At 39.0% G+C, this 21,447-nt stretch overlaps 1 protein-coding gene across 3 annotated transcripts in view; it reads left to right on the top strand.

The window, feature by feature from the left end:
* The window catches only part of LOC114483933 (autism susceptibility gene 2 protein-like), an 833,326-nt gene that overhangs the window by 516,933 nt on the left and 294,946 nt on the right, over positions 1-21,447 (top strand). For 2 of the 3 annotated variants that reach the window (XM_028499472.2, XM_055090744.1), the window contains 2 exons: positions 5,518-5,619; positions 19,757-20,548. In XM_028499472.2, coding sequence (XP_028355273.1) covers positions 5,518-5,619; positions 19,757-20,071 — 417 coding nt within the window. In that variant the 3' untranslated portion in view covers positions 20,072-20,548. Of the gene's footprint in view, positions 1-5,517; positions 5,620-19,756; positions 20,549-21,447 lie in introns of those variants that run through there. The other variant, XM_028499471.2, reaches the window with a different exon arrangement.

Here is a 21,447-nt window from a genome sequence, read left to right as displayed (position 1 = left end):
CGCTCCGCGGCATGTGGGATCCTCCAGGACCGGGGCACGAACCCGTGTCCCCTGCATTGGCAGGCAGACTCTCAACCACTGCACTACCAGGGAAGCCCAAAACAGATGTTTTTAGTATCTAAATTTAGTGACTAACTTTAAGATTACCAAATCCTTAAAATTCTTTTTCTAACTTTTAAAAACAGTAACAATATAACTTCTGATGCTATGATCCCAGAGAAATTTCACAGAAGTTCCTTGCACTACCCTAGTTTCCAGAATTTAATTTTTATCTTTCTGTCACAACTTGTTATTATACATTTAAAAGTACTGTGTTTATTTCTTAAGAAAACGTTTTTTGTATTCAACTTTGTAATTTTGCTTATAGTGGTTATTTCCCACTAGCTCGTTTTGATGTGTCCAGCCTTTTCATTAAGGTACTTACTTTGGTTCTGTGTCTCTCCTCTGAAATACCTTTTAAAAGCCTAAGAAATAAAACAGTACAAATGCCACTCAATCTATGAAACTTTCTCCACTTGGGAACAGTTTTATATGGAAACAATAAAACAACACTTTTATGAGATTAAATACTTACTGCTTTGATGTTAGTGAAGGTATATTATAAAATTTCGTTGAATAAAAGAAGATTCGGTGCTTATTGGCACCTTTAAGAAACATCATATAGGGTTCATTTAGATCCCTACAGGAAAACTCAGCAGTCCGAGATAAGATTTATGCTGCTTTGAGGAAACAAAACTGTGGTGAGAGATTACTTTCGGATGCTCTTCTGCATTGCAGTTCATAATTCACGTCAGTCCTCTTGAGTTCTAGGCATAGGTATCTCCTCCACATACTTCATCCTTTTGTGAGTTTTGTTTGAAGGGTTAATGACACCTTCTGAACATCTAGCATCTTGTTGGGACTCTCCAGACTCAAGCTGAAAAGAGTGGCATAGCCTGGCTAACAAATCTTAGCAGATGCGCACAGAATTGCTCCACCTTACTTCCCTCAGTCCAGGATGATGGGACTTTGTTACATGTTCATCAGCCATGATAAAACCATGGATCGTTATTTTCCTAATTAGCCATTAATAACAGTTAACTCTAATGACAGTGCAGTCTCAGAGTTTGGAAAATATATCGTTGACAATGAAATCTAATGAAAACAAGATGGCCTCTTATATTTTATAAAAGGTGATAATCTTACTGATAGAATTACTGCCACTCATGCCAGATGCTAGCTTCCTTTAACTTTGTTTTGTTCTAGTTCCGATTCCTAAACTATATAATATCCTAATGGGTAGAAACATCTGGAACTAGAGAGTGAATTATAGTAATTTTTAAATAAGCGAGGTCCTGAAATATCTAAAGGCGATAGTAAAAAATTTCGTTGCATCATTTATAGCAAAAACTTTCTTATAACAGACGCCATGGATGCTGGGATAAATCAATGCAAGCAGATTGATTTTTCTTAGGTCTTTAAATGTTTAAGCCAGCACCTGGCCTTTGTAATGTCTCTGGTTGTAGGTAATAGCTGGGAATTTCAGGTGAAGGATTACAGCTTCTGAGTTAGTTATGCTACCCCAATGATCCATTGGATGTGCTTGAAAATGCCAGTCTTAAATGTATTCATGGGATTCGGAAGGAATACTTCGTTGCCTGATATCTTGTGGTTTAGCTTTAGTACTTACTGTAGTCAGTCTATTTCTTTGAAATATTGAGCTGTCTGACAGCTTAAAATCCTAAGTTTCCTTTAAACTTGAGCCTGGCTTTGGAGGAGAAAAGGGGTGATGTGGGGGTGGATTTTATGTAAGGCTCTCCAAAGAGAATTCGCTGAAGTGCTTTTGCTGGCAAGACACAGGGAAGGCTAGTAAGCTGCTTCCTCTCAGTTTTTCTTGGGGTTTTGCCCCTAGCCTAGAACAACATTTAGTCAGATAACTTACATCAGGGCCACAGGGGTCTCTTGCTGGGCCTTGTTGAAGTCATCATTTTCCTTCCATGAAGAAACATGGAAAAGACCCAAATGCAAAGTCCAGATTTTGTTAAGCCTCTTGAACATTAGGAAAAATCTTGATGCTCTTATACCCTTAATTCCCACCTAGATGTTTATTTCTCATCTAAGTTGGAGGACTTAGTTTTTATAAACATCTCTTTTTTTAATGATTTTTCTTTTTTTTTAATTTTAAAAAATTTTTAAATTTTTTGGCTGCGTTAGGTCTTTGTTGTTGCGCATGGGCTTTCTCTAGTTGCAGCAAGCAGGGGCTACTCTTGTTGCAGTGTGCGGGGCTTATTACGGCGGCTTCTCTTGTTGCGGAACGTGGGCTCTAGGGCACGCGGGCTTCAGTAGTTGTGGCGCGCAGGCTCAGTAGTTGTGGCTCACGGGCTTACTTTACCGCGGCATGTGGGATCTTCCCGGACCAGGGATCGAACCTGTGTCCCCTGCATTGGCAGGCAGATTCTTAACCACTGTGCCACCAGGGAAGTCCCTATAAACATCTCTTGATCAGATGTTACCTAATAAGATTTCTTTCTTTGTGAATGTGGTTGGTTACCACAGATGTATTGAAAATATATTCTGTGGAGAATACTAGTCTACCACTGAATCATTATTTCCAGGTTAAATGGAAACATTTAAACAAGCACTAAGAGTTAAAATGAAGAGAGCAGTAGGCAGTGGAGACATGGGGTTAGCCCTAGATCTCTTGCCTAATTCTGAGCACATTTCCTCTGCACATTTTTTCATCCATACATTGGAGTTAGCTTTACCTGCCTCTACTTACCTCAGAGATCCAGTGAGATAAGAGTTCTGACGTTGCTTATGAATTACAGGGCCAACTCCACATACAGATTTTATCATCAGTATAAATATATTTAACGTAGACCTTTTAAGACTTGAAAATGTATCGTAATTATCAATGAAGAATGAGATGCTTGGTAGAATTTGAAGGCATATGTCAAAAAACAAATATCCAGAGAAAGAGCTCTTCAAAGACCATAGTGGAAGAGACAATATCTGAGCTTTAAAAAAGTCTTGACCTGAAAAGTACAGAGAAAGTGAGAGTGAGCATTCCAGATTAAGAAAATCTAGTGTGAGGAAGTGTAGGGCAGGAATGGGCGTGACACGTTCAGGAAATTGAGAGGAAGTGATGTTCATTTTAGATTAAATTCCCCTTTATTACAAGTGTAAAGATGAAAACTTGAAGAGAATGACAATATTCTGAACTTTTATTCCATAGTAATAAGAAAAGGCTCATATAGCTTGCATCTGAATTAATTTAGAATTAGCAGGTTTAGCAGTAACTTAGGAGGAAACTAAGTACTTAAGGGCTCAGAAGGATACAAAGTAAAATTAGCATCATTTTTCTTGGTTCCATTAGAGAAGACTTCCTGGAGAAAGGGAGTTTAGAAGAGAGTGGTAAAAGTGGATTTGTAGAAAGGTTGAAATCGAAAAACAATGCCCTCTATATAGGGGGGATTTGGCCAATAGCTGATTAGATGGTATGACCAAAAGTCAGGTTTGAACTGCAGTCTTTAAAGAGGCACATTAAAGGTACAAGGAATGCTGATTTGGATTCATTCTCCATTCATCTTGGTTCATCTTCCCCCATGGTCCCAGAGTCACAGGAAAACCTGCAGGCGAAACGTTTGCTTCCTGTTACCTGTTCTGCTTTCTGAAGTTCCCTGCTACCCAGAAATATGGGGCTAGTGTTTTGCTTGAGACTTTCCATGCTCTGATCCATGCCCCTCTCTCTCCTGTTTCTTCCTATTTCCTCCCAAAAGGAGCTCTCTATTTCAGATAAGACTCCTGATCATTTCCTAGCATGTTGCTTTCCCTGCCTTTTCTTTCTAACTTTCTCCCATCAAGAGTATCTTTTCCTCCCCTTTTAGCCTTATGAGCTCAATCTGCTTTTAAAATCCAAGGCTTCAGACATCACCTTTCCTTCTAACATCACTGACTCATTTTTTGGTTATCATTTAGGATGTGTGTATTTCCTTGTGTTGCCATATTTGTTTGTCTTGCGCTGTCTTTCTCTTGCTAGATTGAGAACATTGTAAAGGTGCTATGTGTTGTAACTTACATCACATTGCTTGGGTTCTATGCAAATGTGGTTGGTGATGACATTATAGACTAATGGTCCATATGAATTTGACTCATAGTCTTGTATAGACTAATGGTTTGCTGTTGTGTTTTGTGTGTTTGTTCATTGTGAATGGAAAATCAGATCTGGCTAAATGTGTACAACATCCTGAACGTGAAAATCAGAGCCAAGTAAATGCGTAGAAACTGCTAAAATGTAAGCTTTGTGTAAGAGCAGAGACTTTTTAATTTGGTTAAGCACCATATCTCTAGCTCTTACTATCAGGCTCAAATGTGGTACTTAATACATATTTGTTGAATGGATGCTGGTTTAATTTACTTAAGCTGTAGGTCTTAACTTGGTATTTTAAAATATCTTTAGAATATTGTCTCAAAAAACAGGATCATTGTCTCCCTAGTGCATAAAGGATGATATACAGAATCTCATCATTTTCTCTGAGGAGAAGAAAACCTTGTTTTATGCTCTGTTTTGTCGTTTCTTTTTTTTTTTTTTTTTTAATTTATATTTTTGGCTGCGTTGAGTCTTCATTGCTGCATGCGGGATATCTCTAGTTGCAGCGAGCGGAGGCTACTCTTCGTTGCGTTGCACGGGCTTCTCATTGCGGTGACTTCTCTTGTTGTGGAGCATGGGCTTTAGGCCCATGGGCTCAGTAGTTGTGGTTCGTGGGCTCTAGAGTGCAGGCTCAGTAGTTGTGGTGCACGGGCTTAGTTGCTCCGCACCATGTGGGATTTTTTTTTTTTTTTTTAATTTATATTTTTGGCTGCGTTGAGTCTTCATTGCTGCATGCGGGATATCTCTAGTTGCAGCGAGCGGAGGCTACTCTTCGTTGCGTTGCACGGGCTTCTCATTGCGGTGACTTCTCTTGTTGTGGAGCATGGGCTCTAGGCCCATGGGCTCAGTAGTTGTGGTTCGTGGGCTCTAGAGTGCAGGCTCAGTAGTTGTGGTGCACGGGCTTAGTTGCTCCGCACCATGTGGGATCTTCCCAGACCAGGGATGGAACCTGTGTCGCCTGCGTTGGCAGGGGGAATCTTAACCACTGCGCCATCAAGGAAGTCCCTGTTGTTTCTTTCTTTCTTTTTTTTTTTCCCCCCAAAAGAAGACAGAGGAAATAATATGGGAAATCATATTTGGTATAACCTAGATTGGAAAAATCTCAGGAAAGATTACCCTCCAAGATTTATGTTAAACTTTTCAAGTGTTTATTGAAGGGCTGCTGAGGTCTTTTATCTACATTGCTTTATGGTAAATGTTGTACTTATCCTACTCTCCACGTTTCTTTCTATGGCAGCTTACCTGGTACTACTCAGAAGCTGAGAAAAATGCTAAAGATCAGGACCTTAAATTGTTCACTTTTGACAAGGCTTAAAGAATAGGGGTGAAGGAGCAGTTGTGTGAGATCACTGACACTTTTCTTTTTTTCTCTTTTCTTCTGCCTTCAGCTCAAGCCAGGGCAGAACAGCTGCAGGGACAGTGACAGTGAAAGTGCCAGTGGAGAATCCAAGGGCTTCCACAGGAGCAGCTCTCGGGAAAGGCTCAGCGATGTAAGTTAAAAAAAAAAAAAAAAAAAAAAACTAAACAAAACCACCAGGTCACACATCCCTTGGGTCCGATTTCAATTTTCCAGCACTCTTATCCCTTCACATCACTTTGTAAATATCCAAGCATTATTACACTTCATCCTTTCTTGGCATATAAATATTTGAGCATTGCTTTGTAGTGTCATTCTGTTTTCTGGTTTGACCTAATATGTGTTTTAACAAATTATAAGGTTGGTGGGAGTATTTGTCAGCTTAGAAACAGTAGATTACAAAAGGAAGTGATAATACTTTTAATATCAGTGTTACAAATGAAAGAAGTAGTCTGGCAGCGCTACAACTGGGAGATAACATATTTAACTATAGGCTTTTTGTCATTTCTTCATGCATGAGCTTGGTTAACAACCTTTTTTTTTTTTTTTTTTTTTTTAAATTCCTGCTGGAAGGGATGACTAACCAGCCACTTAAAGAGAAGGAATTAAATTTCCTGACTAATGTCTGGAGGAAAAACCCTCATGAGCACACACCATACCTCTTAAGGGAGTCTGTAGCCTTCTAGACGTGGCTCTAACCACTCTCCAGCCTCCTGTGCACCAGGCTGAGAACCATTTGGCCCTCTTTGGGCCCTCTTGCATTCTTCCCTAATGTGTCATATAACAGGATTCTTGACCCATCTTTGCACCTGAGGGCAACATTTTAAAACTTTCTTTTAAAATAGAACAAGTAGGGAGCAATTTTTATTAGTGATAACAGACAAAGGAACATTAACATATTGAGACAGTACTCTTTTTTTCCCTGATTTTTTGGGTTTATTTGCAAAAGAATTTATTATTAGGGGAAGAAAATAATTCCACTGTTGATAAAAAAATAATTTGAATAGCCATTGAAGAACATTCTCAGAAATAACACCATTTTCCCTTTTGTGGTTAGCATACTCAATTTGGGAAATTTTGTTTTTCTCTTCCCTTCCATTCTCTTCTCTTCTCTTCTTTTCCCCTCTCCCTCTCTCCTCCCTGCCATCCTTCCTTCCTCCCTCCCTCCCTTCCTTCTTCCCAGCTATAGATTACCCTTCAATCACCACAGGTGGTGACTTCAGGATTCTAAGCATCTTTCTTTTTTCTTTTTAAATTGAGTTATAATTAATATACAGGATTTCATTAGTTTCAGGTGTACAACATAGTGATTCAGTATTTTTACACATTGTGAAATGATGACCACTGTGGTCTTCATCCATCACCATATGAATTTGTTACGGTGTCATTGACTGTCTTCCCTATCTGCACATTACGTCCTTGTGATGTATTTGTCTTATAACTGGAAGTCTGTTCCTCTTAATTCCCTTCACTGATCTTGTCTGCCCAGCACCCCCCCACGGCCACCTCCCTCCTCTTTGGCAACCACTGGTTTGTTCTCCATATCTATGAGTCTGTTTCTGTTCTGTTTGTTCATTTGTTTTGTTTTGTAGATTTCACATATAAGTGAAATCATATGGTACTCATTTTTCTCTGCCTCACTTATTTCATTTAGCATGACACCCTCCCGTCCATTCATGTTGCTGCCAATGACAAGAATTCATTCTTTTCTATAGCTGAGTGTGTGTGTGTCTGTGTATCACATCTTCTTTATTCATTTATCTGTTGATGAACATTTAGGTTGCTTCCATATCTTAGCTGTTGTATATAGTGCTGCAATGAACGTTAGGGGTACATAGATGTTTTTGAATTAGTGTTTTTGTTTTCTTTGGATAAATACCCAGAAGTAGAGTTGCTGGATCATATGGTAGTTCTATTTTTAGTTTTTTGAGGGATCTCCATACTGTTTTCCACAGCAGCTGCACAAATTTACATTCCCACCAGTAGCGCACAGTGCTTCCCTTTTCTCCACATTCTCACCAACGCTTGTTTCTTGTCTTTTTGAGAATAGCCATTCTGACAAGCATGAGGTGGTATCTCATTGTGGTTTTGATTTACATGTCCCTGATGATTAGTGATGTTAAACATCTTTCATGTGCCTGTTGGCCATCTGTATGTCTTCTTTGGAAAATGTCTATTTAGGTCCTCTGCCTAGTTTTTAATCAGGTTGTTAATTGTTTTGATATTGAGTTATATGAGTTCTTTATACATTTTGGATACCAGTCCCTTATCAGATACATCATTTGCAAATATCTTCTCCCATTCAGTAGGTTACCTTTTTGTTTTGTTGATAGTTTCCTTCACTGTGCAGAAAGCTTTTTAGTTTGATGTAGTCCCATTTGTTTATTTTTGCTTTTTTTGTTGCCCTTGCCTGAGGAGGTATGTCCAAAAAATAAAAAATAAAATGCTAAGACTAATATCAAAGAGATTACCACCTGTGTTTTCTTCTAGGAATGTTATGGTTTCAGGTGTTATATTTCAGTTTTTAATCCATTCTGAGTTTATTTTTCTATACAGTGTGAGAAAGTGGTGCAGTTTCATTCTTTTGCATGTTGCTGTCCCATTTTCCTAACACTATTTGTTAAAGAAACTGTCTTTTCCCTATCATATATTCTTGCCTCCTTTGTTATAGATTAATTGACCATATGAGTGTGGGTTTATTTCTGGGATCTCTGTTCCACTGACCCATGTGTCTGTTTTTGCGCCAGTACCGTACTGTGTTGATTACTATAGCTTTGTAGTATACTTTCAAGTCTGGGGGCATGATACCTTCAGCTTTCTTCTTCTTTCTCAGTATAGGCATATAGACCAATAGAATAGAATTGAGAGTTCATAAATAAACCCATATATCTATGGCCAAGTAATTTTTGACACAAGTTTTGCATCCATTCAATTGGGAAAGAATTTTCTCTTCAACAGGTGGTGCTGGGACAACTGGTTTTTCCCATGCAAAAGAATGAAGTTGGACCCCTACATCACACCATGTATAAAAATTAACTCAAAATGAATAAATGACCTAAGTATAAGAGCTAAAGCCATAGAATTCTGACAAGAAAACATGTGGGCAAACCTTCATGACCTTGAATTTGGCAGTGGATTTTTAGATGTGACATCAAAAGCACAAGCAACAAAAGAGAAAATACATATGTTGGACTTCATCAAAATTAAATACTTTTGTGCATCAATGGGCATTATCAAGAAAGTAAAAAGAAAAGCTACAGAATGGGAGAAAAATATTTGAAAATCATGTAACTGATAAGTGTTTAATATCCAGAATATGTAAAAAGCTCCTAAACTCAACAACAAAAAGAAACAACAGAATTCTAAAAATGGGCAAAGGGCTTGAATTGACATTTATGCAAAGAAGATATACAAATGACCAATAAGCACATGAAATATGCTCATCATTATAGTCCTTAGGGAAATGCAAACCAAAACCATAATGAGATATCACTTCACAGCTACTAAGATAGTTATAATTTTAAAGAATGGAAAATAACAAGTGTTGGCATGAATATAGAGAAATTGAAACCCTTGTACATGCTGGTGGGAATGTAAAACGTTGCAGCCACTGTGGAAAACAGCTTGGCAGTTCCTCAGAAAGCTAAACAGAGAATTACCATACACCTCACCAATTCCAATTTTAGGTATATACCCAAACACCAGGTACTTAAAGAGATACTTATATGCCAGTTTTCATTGTAGCATCATTTATAATAACCAAAAAATAGAAACGTCCCAAGTGTCCATCAGCAGGTGAATGGATGAACAAAAAGTGGCATATATGGACACTAGAATATTAGCCATAAAAAGGAATTAAGTTCAGACCTTGAAAACAGTATGCTAAGTGAAATAATCTAGACGTTAAAGGATAAATATTGTCTGATTCCACTTACACGAGGTATCGAGACTATATCGAGAATATGCCAATTCCTAGAGACAGAAAGTAGAAAGGGAGTTACCAGGGACTAGTGGTAGGGGTTGGGGGACTGTGAGAGATGGGAGTTATTGTTTAATCGTAACAAAATTTCTGTTTGTGATGATAAAATAGTCTTGGAAATAGTTTTGATGATTACATAGCATTGTGAATGTAGTTAATGCCACTGAATTGTATACTTAAAAATGGTTAAAATGTTAACTTTGTTGTATATATATATTTATTTTACCATAATAAAAAATTTGAAAAATATTAGGGCTGTAACAATCCTGCCAATCTCGTGTCAGGCCAATCTATGATATACTTAGAGTTTATATTACTTATAATTAAAATTCATATTTCTTGCAACACTATTAAAAGATTAAAGGAGGAGAAATGACACACATTAAAAAAAAGGAAAGGAAGAAAAAGAAATAGTTGGCTTTTAGTGAGTTGTTTCAAAACCTCCAGTCACTATTTCCTTCACGTGAGCAGTTGTGAGGTTGCAGAGTCTTACCTCAGGGCCATTGCAATCTAAAATCTTCTGAGATGAAAGCTTTTGACAAGTCAAGCCACAAAACGACTCTTTGGGATATCAGGGCAACATCTACCCACACAATATTGTAAAGAATAAAGATGCTTCCATTTTTTCTTAAAAGGGAATTAGTAATTAATTACTTGAATGACTATCAGAAAATGAGGAGGTGGAGTTTGTTAAAATATCTCCATGTCTCTCATCACCATGCTTGTGCTTTCATTACTTTCTTGAACATGTGGAAAATAAGTTATTATTAACCATTTTAATGTCCTTAATCTTCTAATTGTGTCATCTGTGTCATTTCTGAGTCTGAGTCTGTTTCTATGCAATCCTCCTTATGGATTGTATTTTTCTGGTTTTTTTGCATGCCTGACACTTTTTTGGGGGGGATGCCAAATATTGTGAAGTTTTTCTTGTTGAGTGCTGGGTATTTTTGGTTTCCATAAATATTCTTAAGCTTTATTCTGGGCTACTATTATGCCACTTGGAAATAATATTTTGATTTTTTCTGAGGTTTATTCTTATGCTTTTCTGGGTGGAACATTCAGAACAGCCTTTAGCCTAAGGCTCATTTTTCCCCAGTACTGAATACTCTGCCTAATTCCTGATGTGTTACAAGGTTTTTCCACTCTGGCTGGTGGGAATACCAATTGTTCCCTGCCCTCTGTGACTCTGGCATTCGTTCTGCCTGCTCCTTTTCAGTGGTCATTTCCCTTGCCTTGGGTACTTTTCACCCACAGATGTGCTGATATGGACTCAGGTGAAGATGAGAGGGAAGCCTTCTGCAGGTTTCCTGATTCTCTCACTGTGAGCCTCTCTTTTCTCCCATCCTCTGCTTTGCAAATTCCAGCTGTTTTGGCTTCCTCTTACTATCAACTCTGTCTTCTCAACTCAGGGATGCTTCTGGGATCCACCTGGGTTACCCCAAACCACCCAACTGTGGCGTGAAAACTCTCTTCAGACAGTAAGCTGGGGCAACTGTAAAAATTATTTCATTTGCTTTCTGTGTCTCTAAGATCACTGCACTGCCTATTGCCCAACTTCTAAAAAACCTTTTTTTTCCACACATTTTGTCTAGTTTTTTAGTTGCTTAAGGTGTTAGAGTGAATTTGATCCCTGTTAGTCCAGATTGCCCACGCTGGATTTTCAGCTGAGATAAAACTCCCTTTAAGTCTTCTACTCACTTTAGTGATATTTTTAGGAACTGTGGCAGTTAAGGCTTACTCTCAAGTGCAGCTAATCAAGATAACTGTACTATTCCAGCTTTGTGTTGTTTTTTTTAATTGGACAGGCAAAAAGAGTAAGAATGAAGAATTCCAGTGTGGCTGGAGAATTTGACTCATGGGTGAAGCTTAAAAACCAAATGTGCTTGGTTTTTCTAAATTACGTATCCCCAAACTGTATTGCCAGGAGGGAATAATAGTCTACGAGGACTTTCACATTGATCAAGGAGATGCAGTAACTTGTTTAGATTAGTCACTAAGGAAAAAGTTAAGGGAAATAATTGAATATATAAATATTCATAGTTATTCAAGGGGGAATATAGTGCTTCTGACTTATACAGAATTTTGTAAGTGAGGAAGTTTTCAAAACTCAGGGCCTAAACTTAGTAAATAAAAGCCTCAAATTTTGAAGTGATCATAGGCATTCGTTACAAACAGACCAAGTTTTAACAGCTATTTTGCTATTTATTATCCATGTGACCTTGAGCAAGAAACTTTATCTTTCCAAGCCTTGGTTTCTTTATCTGTGAAATGGGAGTCATTTCATCTACCTTGTTAGATTTCTTTTAAAAGATAACCTGGAACTGTGTGTTTGAATCACGTAACGGTTCTTGGCATACCCAGTATGCTCATAAGTATTTATTCCCTTTCTTTCTTCATCAGCTTTACACCTACCTGAGGAGCCTTCTCTACCCTTTCTGATTTGAATTCCCTTGTAGTGGTCAATTCGAGAAGACCTGCTTGCTTATCCCAATCATGACAAACACCATTCTTCCTCCCAAATAAAATCCTCATTATTCTATGTCTCCTTACCTATTTTTCTCAAACTTGAACTCCCTCTCTTATTTCCTTGTCTCTGTATTGGACCCCAGAGCTAGTATCTTCAAAATCGAGCCCTGTTCCTTCTCTGTCTTACTTATCCTGTTTACTTTGTCACTCTGCTTTATTTACTGACTTTATTTCTGAAGATGCATTTGGCTATGATTATCCTCTCCTTGACATGACTGATGCTTCAGATGCCCTCATCATTTCTTACACAGATGATTCCCGTGGCCTCTCAGTGATATAATCTGATGCATCTCTGTTTCCTTTGCCCTGTACTCGACAAAGTTTCCACAGTTGTTTTTCTAAGAGTCAGAACTCACTATTAAACTTTCTTCTTTAAGATCCTTTGCAGGCATACTCCTGAGTTTATAAGCAGAGCCCTCCACTAGGACATATGAAGCTACCTCTTCATCCTCCCTCTCTCCCTCTACCTCCCAATGTTTTGTACCTTATACTTGTTCCTTCTGGACCGCTCTTTTTTTTTTTCTCTTAAATAATATAAACTTTCAAATTTTCTTTTTTTTGTTTCTTTTGTCTCCTTTTTTTTTCTCTTTTCCTTCTGCAGCCCCTATGTCACTTCCGCTAGCAAACTCTTCCTACCACCCTGTGGAAGTAAACATTTTTAATGCTTTATTCAGATAACTTCCTGGATATGACTGTAGTGTCTCTGAAAGAATTTTGGGTCAGGATTTTAATTATGAAAAGGCAGACACATATTTCATACTTTTAAAACTTTCAAGATGTTGAAGGAATTGAAGCATTTCAGAAATTGGGTGAAAAGGGATTGAATTCTAATAAGTATTGTGCTACACAGTTCTCTAATCTTATTGTTCTGTAGCTCTTTAGTCCATTTAATATCACAGTTGAGGCGTTTCTTCTGCTGCTTCTTGAGACACCCCTTCTACCTCGAATCTCCCAAGTTTGGGGGGTTTTATTGATTTATCTATGCCACTGTGCCATTATCCATCCATCTATGCAAGCATCTTTCCTAGCCTCCTTTTTCCCACCCAACACCCAAACATTTATTGTCAGGTTTACTAGTTACTGTTAAGGAAGAAGTAGACAAAGGCCACACCATCAATGAACTTCCCTGTATTTAAGAAGAAAATCTAGGGCTTTCCTGGTGGCGCAGTGGTTGAGAGCCCGCCTGCTGATGCAGGGGACACGGGTTCGTGCCCCGGTCCGGGAAGATCCCACATGCCGCGGAGCGGCTGGGCCCATGAGCCATGGCCGCTGAGCCTGCGTGTCCGGAGCCTGTGCTCCACAACGGGAGAGGCCACGGCAGTGAGAGGCCCGCGTACCACCAAAAAAAAAAGAAGAAAATCTAATCCAGACCTGTGACAGACTCTTGATATTCTGTTTCTCCTTTTTTTTCTTTTTCTGTTTTTGCCAGATTTTCATTTTCCCTACCAGTTTGTTTATGCCTTTTGCCTTTCCTATATCATGTTTTTATGTGTTTTCTTGGATAGTCAGTGTTTTGATTGTCCAGAAATATTTATCAAATACCTTTTAAGTGTCAAGTATAGTTCTGGGCACTTGAGATTGAATGGTGAACAAGATGAAGCCTGCCCTTGTGAAGCTTCTACTCTATTGAGGGAGCCAAATAGCAAACCTGTGAGCAAACGATAACATCGTTTTTGATGTGTAATACATTTTGTGAAGTAAACTAAACAGTAGTGGGGGGTGGCAGGGTGTGTGCTGCCACTTTAACTGGAGTGATTGGATTAGTCCTTTCTTTCTTTCTTTCTTTCTTTTAATATTTATTTATTTATATGGTTGCACCGGGTCTTAGTTGTGTCTCGCGGGCTCTTTAGTTGCGGCATGCGAACTCTTAGTTGTGGCATGCATGTGGGATCTAGTTCCCTGACCAGGGATTGAACCTGGGCCCTCCGCATTGGGAGCACAGACTCTTATCCACTGTGCCACCAGGGAAGTCCCTGGATTAGTCCTTTCTGTTTTGGTGATTTTTGAACTGAAGCCTGAATGACGAAAGGAAGGAAGAACATCTAGGCAACAGGAGTGACAAGGTCGCGGCCCTGAGTCAGGACACGTTTAAGGGGAAGAAAAAAGGCCCCTGTGTGTGGCTAGAGCTGAGTGAATGAGCACAGGGACTGGCCTCATAATATCTTCTAGCTCATGGTTAGCAGGCTATGTACTGTATTAGTTTCCTGGGCGGCTGTAAGGCATGACCACAAGCCGGGGAGCTTAAAACAACAGAAATCTATTATCTCGTAGTTTGTAAGGCTAGAAGTCCAACATTAAGCTGTGAGCAGGGCCATGATTTCTCTGAAGTCTCCAGAGAGGAGTCTTTCCTGTCTTCCCCTAGCTTCTGATGGCTTCTCACAATCCTTGGTGTTCCTTGGCTTATAATGACATCACTTCGATGTGTGCTTCTCTTCACATGGGCTTCTACTCTATTTGTAGCTCTGTATGTCTTCTCCTCTTCTTATAAGAAGAGCAGTCATTGGATTTAGGACCCACCTTAATCCAGTATGACCTCAACTTAATTACATCTGCAAAGTCCCTAGTTCCAAGCAAGGTCATTATATCAGTCAGGGTTCTCAAGAGAAACAGAGCCAAAAGGATGTATAGACATATACAGTTAATGGAGGCTGACAAGTCTCAAAATGTGTAGTCAGCAAGCTGGAGTCCTAGGAGAGCTGATGGTTGGATCCAGCCTGAGTCCAAAAGTCTGAACAAACCCTAAAGACGAGAAGGATTGACACCCAGGAAAAGTCTGTGTTTCAGTTTGATTCTAAAAGCAGGAAAAAACTGTTGTCCCAGCTTGAAGGCTGAGTCAGACAGAGGAATTCCCTCTTATTCTGAGTATGGTCATCCCCTTTGTTCTATTAAACTGATTGGATGAGGCCCACCCTAGGGAGGGCTTTACTCAGCCTGTTGATTTCAATGTTAAACTCATCCAAAAACACCCTCATGGTAACACCCAGAATAATGTTTGAGCAAATATCTGGGTACCCAGTGGCCTAGTCAAGCTGACGCATAAAATTAACACTCACAATCACACTTTGAGGTTCCAAGCAGACCGTATAATTTTACTTTAAAATGTTTACTTTTCCTTTTATATGAAGAAATGCAGGTAAAAATGAGCACAAGGATGAAATTAGGGAAAGAAGTTGGAAGGCTGTTGAATATAGATGAGAGCTGACAACAGTTGGAAATGGGCTATAACAGAGGGTTGAACATCGAATTTGGGAGTGACCATTTCCATACCTGATGCTTTTTTCAAATTGTGCCCCCATTTTTACTTCCACTAGTAGCTCATTACTCCATTTAAATATATTTTGCATCTTTGTAAGTTATTAGTAATCTTATCTCCAAGGCACATTTCTTAGGATTAAGATTTTAGGTTCTTTTAATTGTCATTGCTCTCTAAACCACTACAGAAATTAATTGAGCTTGTCTTGTGACCTTTGTAAGAAACATAGCTGACCAAGTTATTCTTAGCATGATCCTGCTGCTTTTTACTCCCACGAGACAAAAGCATAACATGGAGGTGGGTAGGCAGGGATGTCAGACACAAACGATGATTTGGAAGAATTCTAAATTATTCTATTTAAATTAGTCCTAGGGTCAGAGCATACATTTTCCTCTAGGGGTGGAATGCACATCTATCCCATACTTAGGGAGCCTTAATAGTAGCCATGGCCTCCTTGTGTAGATCTCTAATGAATGGAGTACCTCTATTTTGGATGGATAATCAATCTTTGAAATCCCTTGTTGTAGGTAAGCTGTTAAAACACAAATGTTAACTTCATGAGTTCAATGAGTAGCTTCAATGATGACTTAGTGACAGAGATGGAAAGAGAGTCAGGTGGGGGGCAGTGAGAAGAGTAGAAGGAGCATTTAATGAATATCCACTTGCAGACTTGAATGTTAGCAGCAACATTCTCCTTCCTGGAAAATATCTTTCAACTGTGCATCCCATTACTATTCCTGCAGCCCATGTAGCTTGGAGGTTGAGGCAGAGTGTGTTTGTAAGAAAGCTCTCCTTTGCCATGTAATGAGACTGAGGTGGGTAATTTGCAGAGATTGCTGGAGCAGTGGTCAAATCTGGAAAAAAAACAAAACAAATCAAACCCAGAATGAAGAGACCATGTTAACCAGGAGATAGCTTATAATGAGACCGGAAATCACATATCAGATAGCCAGCTGGCTGGAATTTCTTCATGTTCTTGTCTTCTCATGCAAACTGCTGAATACATTCTCTTACTCTATTTTCTCAGTCTCTCTATACCTCTCACTTCTACCTAATGCATTGAAAATATGAATGAATTGGCAACTCTACCACTTGCAGAAATAAGAATGAAGCCTTTTTCATTATTCAGCAGACATAGTTGCCTAAACATGTGGGCATATGGTATTATTTCAAATGCTTTTGAATCCAAGGATGCTTTTATTTATTGCATTTTTAAAAAAAAATCTCCTTTTAGTTTTTCAACCCTCATTTTGACTCATAGCCTTTTTTAGATTCTATGGCCACTTTTGCTATATAGTTTGGACAGAGTATGCCTTCTCTCTCCAAGCAAGAAAAATGGAAGCCCCTTCCTCTCATTATAAATTGGGGAAACACAGAAAGTTAAAATCAGCTTGATTCCATGAAATGGTTCAGTGGTCAGGGCATCACCACCTGTCTGCTTTCCTAAGCCTTTACCTCTTTACCTCTGTCTCTTCTTCTATAACATGAGAAAACAATAACAATCCCTAGATGCACATCTGTAAGCAAATAGCTAACATAATACATTTCTAACAATAAAAAAGCTGTTTTAAAATATTTATTTCATTCTTGTAGCATAATCTGTTGTTGCCCATGGTTTAAGGTGTTCATGGATTTTGTGACTCGGAAAAATGTTAAAGCTATCAAATATTGGCAGCTATATTTAGATACAGACTTAGATTAGGTATATATGACCGAGACTCTTCTGGGCCTTTTGGATAGCAAGGCCTCAGGGATGTGATATGTGTCCTGAGCTATCAGTGAAACCCTGACTCCTGCCTGTTACTGGTCTCAGAACTTCTGTTATATCTTTGTATGAGGGTCGAGGTCCTGCTGGTGACCAGGAATAGCGTCCCACTGAATACAGGGCCATAGCACATTCTTGGGCTTACAGGACTGGCCAAGGAGAAATCTCTTTATTTCAGAGATATTTCTGTTCAAATTCTCCAGCGATGATTAAAGGGAGTTGGCAACTGGCCAAGAAAAATGTGATGGGGAAGAGAGTTAGAGGGAAGGAAATGTCAATGCCGTGGACATTTGGCAAAGTAGATTAGAAGGGTTTTTCTACGACGTTTTCTGCCAGGTCCAGAAATTGTAACTTAACATCACAAATCTTTTTCTATTTAAAAAAAAAAAAGGTAAGTCCCGTGGGTTGGCAAATGTGGGTAGCCTTTGACTATAAGGTTCTTTATGCTTTCTAGCAAATGCTGAAACTCCAGCAGACCTTTAATGTACACGAGGATGTAGTGTCTGTGTTTCTTCATGTGTGTGTCTGTGTTCATGCATGCCTGTGTATGGGGGGTGTTATAAGGCAGGGTGCTTAAATGCTTTGTGGAATTATGTTAATTCCTCGGCAGTGCAATCAAATTCATGTCGTAATTAAAGCTGTCAGTTGGAAGGCAAGCCAATCGCCACGAAAACACAGCATAACAAATGAAGTGAAATGATTCTGCGTGTAGCTATACAATGCTTCGCCAGGCATGAAATTAAATAAGTAATTTGATGTTGACATCAGAAATTGAAATGATACCCACTGTTCCCTCATTCAGTCAAACCTGCATAAACAATAGCCAGAACAAATATGCACAACAAAGCCGTCTTCTCCACCCAGCTCCCTGAGTAATGTACAATATATATGCAAAATGAGTATAACAGAGCTTCCCAAGACCAGAAGGATGTAATTTTCTTTGGTATACAATAAGATGATACATATGTGGGGGTGGGGAGGTGGGTTTGAAGGGGTCCTTCTGCTTCTGGGATAAGATACATTTGCAGAAAGGGGGAAAAATACTGAAATTAACAAATCCCATGCTCTGTCTCTGAGAAATTCATCCTAAAGTGAATTTACCTCCCCGGGGCATGACTCCAGGCTAGTGGAGATCTAACTTGGCTTTTGCCTTCCTCTGTTCCATGGAGGGGTGTAGGTGCCGGAAACAGGTGATGCTGTCACGTGGCTAATCCCTGCTGAGAAGCTATCTCCATGACTACTGTGGATATCCCTACGTGCCGTTTATGGGATCAAGAATGCAACAGGATTTTTGAAAATCAAGTCCAGTGTACAGGATCACACATCTAGCATTCTTTATTCCCCTGAGCCTGTCTGGAACACTGAGGGGAAAAAAGTTTTGCTTTGGGAGCTGCATTTAGGAGCATACTGTCCTTGTTTGATGCGGATGCTGTTTGTACTTACAGCACTATTATTTCCTTCTCAAAGCTAGTGTAAAATTAAGAATCACATCTACTGTATTTTTGGAGGTATTAAATTCACCTGAGCCCCACTCCTATACAATCCATTCATTCATTCATTCATGTATTTATACATTAATTCAACAAATACTTATTAAATGCATCCTGTGTACAAGGCATTGAGCTAAGCTCTGGGGAAGCCATGATGAGTCAAGCAGATGGTCCCTGCTACCTGTGGTCTGCAGAGTAGGGACAGGACATTTCGGTGGAACAGTTAGAGGTTACCTGAGTGACTGTTGCATCACCATGGAAGTCCGGTCCCTCCATGGAAGGTGTAACAGCCGACCCAAGCTGCAGGGAAAGGCCTTGCTGGTGCAAGGATGCTTAGCTGAGACCTGAGGGCTGCCTCAGTGTTCGTGTTCTTTTTGTTTCAAACTTATTTGGGGCCTCTCGTGTTCATAAAGGGGACACTAAAAATTAAAGAATTTGTAATGAGAGGTTTTAGGAAAAAAATAAACAAACGTACAGAAACAGACAAGTTTAAAGCACAAACCAAGTTCTTTTTTGGGGGTCTCTTTCCCCTAAGAAGTGATACCTCACGTACCTTTCAGCATCACTGTTCTTTAATTCCCTGTGTGTGAGAACTATGGAAACCTAAATTGATAATTTTTGTGACTAAAACCTTTAGAAAAATGGTGCTTTTCACTACTTCCTTTTACCCACACATTCTTTGCATTTTAGTCTACTAATTATGTTTACAAAATGTCTCATTTTTGAAAAGAACTCTGTGTGTACTAACTGGTGCCTTGAGGGGATAAACTGGCAAGTAGGTCACACACTGGAAAAGTCATCCAAACCCACTGGGCTTTTTATTTTCAAGTCAGTCTGGGCTTTTTCCTCTTGCCTGCCCCTTTGCGGCCACAAAACTGAGTAGCTTGAGACCAGGGCATTGAATGTCAGCAAGTCAGGGAGGCAGGCTGATGCGTGTCTGTTTAGTCTCAGTGCAGGGCGAAATGCCATCATTAATTCATTACCCAGCTGCCTGTCAAATAAATTGGCAATTACATCCACCGCAGAATCTTGGAATTCAGTAAATAGCACGTTAGCATCTCTGAGTTGCTGAGAGATGTAAAGGGGAAAATTAAGCAACACGGTGTTTGTATCAGTAGCAGATGACAAGGGGCCACGTATACAGGCGTTGTGGTATGGTGATGAAAAGCCTGCGAAGGACTGGTAATGAGCTGTGTGGATTGGAATGTGTTAAAAACCATTGCTGATTTTCCACTTTGTCTTTATGCTTTCTTGCAGAGTTCAGCTCCTTCCAGCTTGGGAACAGGCTACTTCGTAAGTTTACCTCAACTTCCACATGTGTGCCTCGTATTAGCATTGATTTACTTGTATAATGTATGCTCATTAGGATGTGAAAAAAATCCAAGAAATTCCCTCTCAGTCCTAAAGAGCAGACTGATGTCCATCCTTTTACTAAGAGTTGTTTCACTTTTAAAATACATAACCTGCTGGGCTCTAGGGATCACAAGTCAGTCTGTGATGTGGGCCCGGTTCCCAGCACCCAGAACATTTGCTGCTTACCCGGCAGTGTACGGGGGGTACAGGGAAACGTGATCGCCTCGTGCCACCTTCCTTACAAAATGGTGTTTTTAGTGGGAAGTGTCGTGTGGTGGACAGAATTCAATTTATGCATTGAGGTATATATTCTTTTTAAGATCTCTTGAAGAGCTTCCCCACACATATACAATGAATTGCCATTTTGTAATTTTGATGAGAGGTGGTGTTTTCATGGATGTTTTCCCTCACAGTCTGAGTAGGTGGCCTTTAGATTTTTTTTCTTCAATCATTAAACTCCTCATTTTATCAAATATAGATGTATTATTTCATTTCAAGACCTTATTTCTGTCCTTTGAGAAGGGTGTGGATGGTGACATACCTCAGGGCTTATCACAATATTTCTTATTTATAAAGAAATTGTCACTTCATTTCTTTTATCTATAGCTAAATTACCCTTCTTGGATTCAATAATACTTTTCAAGGTATAAATAAAAAAGAATTACAAATAGACATTATTTACCCAACAGGATAACATGCCAGTGTAGACATTTGTTGTAGTATTTAAAGGAATTTAAGGATTTAAAGGAATATGATTTATGTTCCGAATGACGAACACTGATACTCTAATATCTGCTCAGCATTTTCTGAGAAAATAATGAAATCATGAAAATAAAGTGGAAAATAATTACTGATTCAGTTTCGTTGCCTTTAAATTTCTTCCCTCTAAAATGCTAATTACTCTGGTTTTCTTCTGCCCACACATTTCTCTCCATACATTTATGTTAAATTCATGAAAACAAGCATCATTTCATTGAATAATAAGTCTTTTCCAAGCTTGGAAGCAGTGGCATTTTCTAAATGTTGATATATTTTTTTTTGTCTTAATCTATGATACGAGGAGAAAAAGGGTAAAGTTTTTTTTGGTACCTGCTTAATACAGTCAGCACACATCATTGCTCCTTACGATGGTTGAATATTCATGCTTACAGAAACAAGCAGGATGCTGAAACAGGATCCTGCCTCAGCAGTTGAAATAACAGAAGTATTCCCATCTGCCATCTCTTCACACCAGGCTGGATGTGGGTTGAGATGTTGGAAGTAAAATCTGGAGACTGCCAATGTTTATTCTCTATCCAAAAGCTAAATTCCACCTCTTTGCTTTCTTCAGCAGAAGAAGGCCAATGCCACTGACTCAGCCTTTGATCACTTCTAGACTGAACATTCTAATATATATATTTTTAACTGTCCATATGAGCACTCTGAAAGAAGAAAGTCACCTCTAGAAGCACTGAAAATTTTATTATGCTTTTGGTCACTTATTTTTCTCTCTAATTCCAGGAATGTTTATTTTAATTCTCTAATGATAGGTTCCTGTGAATAAAGAGTCTTTGCAATTATGAATCTCAAATAAATTTTACACTTACACAATTTTG

Source organism: Physeter macrocephalus, chromosome 14 (assembly GCF_002837175.3).
Source record: "Physeter macrocephalus isolate SW-GA chromosome 14, ASM283717v5, whole genome shotgun sequence".
NCBI lineage: Eukaryota > Metazoa > Chordata > Mammalia > Artiodactyla > Physeteridae > Physeter > Physeter macrocephalus.
This window is presented reverse-complemented; position numbering and strand designations above follow the sequence as displayed.